Here is a 4,441-nt window from a genome sequence, read left to right on the forward strand (position 1 = left end):
AGAGGGAAGGAAATTAAACAATGAAGGAGCCCGAGAAAGCAGAGAAGTGGACTTCATTGTTCGAACTAGCCTGGATACTCGAGGGCTTGAAGGTGCTCTCAAAACACACATTAAGCCCATCCGGTCACTAGAGTTGACTCTAAATCCTGGGTTGGGACAAAGTTTATGGATGCTTTTGAAGGCGTACAGTATCAGATACCTTTCGTAGCTTCTCTGAACACTGTACAGTCCCAACTTGTGTAGTCTCTCCCGATACGAGAGCTCTCTCATTCCTGTAACGTTCCTAGTGAAGCATCTTTGGACTTGTTCGACCTTTTGCAAACCCGCTGAACTCATTGGAGCCCAAATGGGCGAAGCATATTCAAAATGTTGCTGAACAATCTTGAATATGTTTGCAGGCTCTATGAGAGTGAGATCCAAGGCAAATTTTTCGATTGGTTAAGAAGTTTCCTTCGTGGTAGGAAGGAACTACTTCAGGTCGAGGGACTCCTTAGTGAATTATATGAGGTCAAGGCAAGTCAGATTGCCCTCAGGTCTCCATTTTAGGTCCTCTTTTTTACCATCTTGATGGCTCCACTTCAGGAGCTTAATGGTTAGGTCAAGATTTCTTCTTATGCTGACAATACAAAATTAGTTTGTGTTAGGAATGGTCAAGCTTCTGGTTGAACGGAATGAAATTAAGCTTTTCGTCTTGAATTGCTTGGAATTCAATTTTCAGTTGCGGACAGGAAGTCAGCGAAAAAACTCTTTCACAAACAATGCTGACGCCCATACTTCAAGTGTCCTCTCATCTAGCAAGTGTGTGTATGTTTATTGTAATTGTAGGTTTATCCTTTCATGGTTTTGACAATATCCACGCCAGCCATATCCTTTATCATGGCCGGAATTTTGCTCATGACAGTCAATACCTCCTCTGTCAGTTTAGATGCTCCCACTTCACTCGAACCATCTGACACCATAGTGATTTTATTGGCTCTGAAAATTCAAGAAGGATGCATTTTAATTGTCCCGCTTGTCAATCAGATTGGTGAAATTTTATATACCTGCTGAGAGGTGTGGAGATTTCTTTGGCTACTTTTGGAAGGACTGCCATCAGCATCTCAATTTTGGCTGCCTCTCCATATTCACTCCAAGCGTCAGCTTTCTTGGCCATCTGTTCGGCCTCGGCTTTAGCTTTTGCTGTAACTGCGAAAGCTTCAGCCTCTCCACGAAGAATAACAGCTTCAGCCTCTGCTTCGGCCTCCAAGATCTTTCTTTGTTTATAAGCTGCAGCAATTTTCTCCAAACGAAATTTCTCTGCCTCCGCAGGCTTGTGTACGTTGGCATCGAGTTCACGTTCCTTCCGGAGAATTTCTTGTTCGGAAATCTCAATTTCTTGCTTTCTCTCTACCACTTTAACTTGCGAGGCTTGTTCTTGGATTTTTTGTTGCATTGTAGCTGCCTTAAAAAACAAAAGAAGATGAAACAGTGTGATTTTTTTAAATAATTGCCAAACAAAGCAAAGAAAGGTGAACGTCATTCGAAATGTGCACAGAAGTTTGAGCCAAAGCTCTTGAATTAGCAAAATTATTATGTGGTTCAGAGTTTATTTTTCTGAATTGGCCTAAGGTACTGAAGAAGAGAGATTCAGCTAACATTGAATCGCTCCTTCTCTTGTTGCACATTAATCAAATTGCTTTCTTATGCCAAGTTAAGCTTGTAGGGAAGTTCTTAAGAGGAAATTCAGTTGGAAAATTCACTCACTTGCAACTGATAAGCCAGTTCCGCCTCGGCATTCGCTGCATTAACCTCGGTATCATAAGAGGCTTTTTTGAGTTCAAAGTTACGTTTCGCTAATTCAACACCAGTTAAATTAGTCAATTGGGCTTCCCTGGTCTGTTCCACAGCCTTGGCTGCCGCAATTTCAGATTCCATTCGCGCCTCAGCCTCTCCGATGCGAGCATCTCTTCGCACTTCCGATGTACGACTTTGCCCCAATGACTACCAAGAATGAGTATAGAACAGAGTTTATCCCTTATTGCAATTCAGCAGAATTCTGTTAGTTGATTCTCGTACCTCAAGATAACCATGATCATCTTTGATGTCTTTAATTGTGTATGAAATGATCTGGATTCCGAGATTGAATAAATCTGTTGAAGCAACTTCAAACACACGGCTTGAAAACTGTTTTCGGTCCTTGTAGATCTCTTCGACAGTCATGGCCCCCATAATCGCTCTTTGGTGGCCCTCTAAAGTCTCCTTCGCAATTTCTTTGATTTGCGCGGTGGTCTTACATCCAAATTGCTCAGCTGCACTTCGAACCATCTCTTCGTTGGCATTGTTGATTTTGACCTATATATATAGTACTTTATGGCGTAAAACCTTGTAGGGACATTGTACTTGTTGCTGATATCTTTTTGGCTTTTAAAAAAAGTAAATAGTACGTACGATAATGGAACTTTTTCTTTCTTGAATGTTTTCTCTTGAAAAAAAGAAGGCCTTTTCAACAAAGACAATTTTATGTTCCGACTTACGAACTGACGGCGGATGCCCACTTCTTCCAACAATTGGCCACTGTTAGCCCATTATATCTCCATGGCGTAAGAAAATGTTCCTCCTCATCAACTTACCTGTGCCACTCCTGTGACTGAAATAGAAACTCCTTTGGCTGTATAGACACGAGGGGAAACGATCTCAATCGTCATGACATTCATGGAAAGACGAGTCACTTTTTGGACGCAAGGAATCACCAAAGCCCAACCACTTATGTTGATTTTAGGTTTATGTCCATATCCCAGACCAGAGATGATAACCACCTCGTCTGGGCCATTGGTAATAATGCCAAAATTAGTACGCATTCTTAGAGCTCCTGAATGCTTTGAAAAAGCACTGCGAATATTGCGCAACTAAAGAACATTGCTACTAAATGGACGAGTGACCTCTCGGGAGATTTGATAAGGAGTTTATGAGTAATGATTTTAATGAGGATTCGCCAACGTCAATGATAGTGATTGAGGAATTCAGTAACCACTGGTGAAATGCGATGATAACAACATGATGAATTGAAAAATCTCGCACTCCCTATACTCACTGAAATCTTTTGAGCTAACTTATGTTAAGCAAGATGAAAAAAAAGAGAAAAGCCAGATAGAGAGGAGCCCAGGTCAAGGCCGGATTTTGAGTTCTTACAAACAAGGAATGCTTCTTTACATAATGATAAATATGTCAGATCTTTTCACTCGATGGAGATCTAGACGGAGGGTGTAATTCAGGCAGCACACGGTTCATGTGGTCCATTGCTCAGGAACAAGATGAGGACTATTACGCCAAATTCCGGAATGTCGGTACCTCTTCCATGAACAAAAGGAATAAGGATCCAAAACAAAAACCTTGAAATCGTCCAACAGTGGTCAAAATATAAAGTACTCTTGAGCATGCTACACCTCAGTCACAGGTCCAGCATCGGTAGAAACAACAACAAGATCATGGGGGAATCGCCCTTCAATCATTGGTCTAAGTTGAAAATTAGAGGAGACGTTCTCAACGATGGAACAAGCCACGTGACTAGTGAAAGAGTTAATTCGTACCACCAACGGGGGAAATCTTGCTCAAGTAAGTCATATTTGACACAATACCAGCTGTGACGTCTCCTAAGAAATTAAAAAACAAATCAAATGAAGCATATAAATTAGGCCAATATTCATCGACATACGAAGGTACGTAGAGGGCTCTAGGGTGAAAAGTAAAACAATTGGGCTTATCCTCGAGGGATGGAAGTTGTTCTCAAAACCCAGGTTAAGACTCTACAACCACTAGTATTAAACCTAAAATCTGGGTTGGACAAAGGTCATAGATGCTTTTGAAGACGCTCAGTATAAGATACCTTTCCTACCTTCCTTGAATATTGGACTATTCTACATTCAAGAGGTACCTGAAATATCGATGCGTAAGCGTACATCCCGATACTATCTCTGGATTTAGATAAACGCGTATTCTACCCTCACGCGCGAAATTGAAAAGCTTTACTTACTTTCATAATTAGAAATCCATAACAAAGTTTCCATCACGTTGGTGGACTGCCCCCAAATCCTTCAAGAGTAATGCCTGCTGAATAATACTGTTATAAAATGAACATTAAAAGGTACCAAATTAGTCAAAAAGGTTAAATGATCTAAAATAGGTTGGAAAACCAAACCGTAACCAACCCTAGACACAATCCATTAGAATGAACTTCTTTTGCCCAAAATGGGTCCCTCGAGGCAAATTATACAGGTCAATGCTTTAGTACGTACATGCCCATTTATATGCCTTGATGATTTGATGACACTTTTTAAAAATAGAAATCAATGTATAATTTCCAAAGTTTTTCCAGTTTTGTCCCTCAATTCTAAATTTGATCCAACCAAACATGCCCAACATCCGATGGGTATGGATCAAATTTTGAACTCTATGAGCGAGGGAG

The 4,441-nt window shown here is 40.7% G+C and overlaps 1 protein-coding gene across 1 annotated transcript; it reads right to left on the minus strand.

Moving 5' to 3' along the window:
• Nucleotides 1–792: 792 nt before the first annotated feature.
• Nucleotides 793–2,965, minus strand: LOC131879923 (flotillin-1-like). Its single transcript, XM_059226416.1, has 5 exons — nucleotides 2,610–2,965; nucleotides 2,056–2,331; nucleotides 1,744–1,980; nucleotides 1,044–1,441; nucleotides 793–975 (listed from the first exon to the last, which is right to left on the minus strand). Exons 1-5 carry the CDS (start codon nucleotides 2,835–2,837, stop codon nucleotides 828–830), a joined length of 1,287 nt encoding a protein of 428 aa, XP_059082399.1. The 5' UTR covers nucleotides 2,838–2,965; the 3' UTR covers nucleotides 793–827.
• Between the last annotated feature and the right edge of the window lie 1,476 nt (nucleotides 2,966–4,441).

Source organism: Tigriopus californicus, chromosome 4 (genome assembly GCF_007210705.1).
Source record: "Tigriopus californicus strain San Diego chromosome 4, Tcal_SD_v2.1, whole genome shotgun sequence".
NCBI lineage: Eukaryota > Metazoa > Arthropoda > Copepoda > Harpacticoida > Harpacticidae > Tigriopus > Tigriopus californicus.

Bases quoted from the DNA above. Each gene is read 5' to 3' on its own strand.
- LOC131879923 (XM_059226416.1), bottom strand. From the start codon at position 2,837: ATGCGTACTAATTTTGGCATTATTACCAATGGCCCAGACGAGGTGGTT. The intron at 2,332-2,609 runs GTAAGTTGATGA...CTATATATATAG, and splicing joins CAGTCACAGGAGTGGCACAG to GTCAAAATCAACAATGCCAA. The intron at 976-1,043 runs GTATATAAAATT...TTGAATTTTCAG, and splicing joins ATCTCCACACCTCTCAGCAG to AGCCAATAAAATCACTATGG.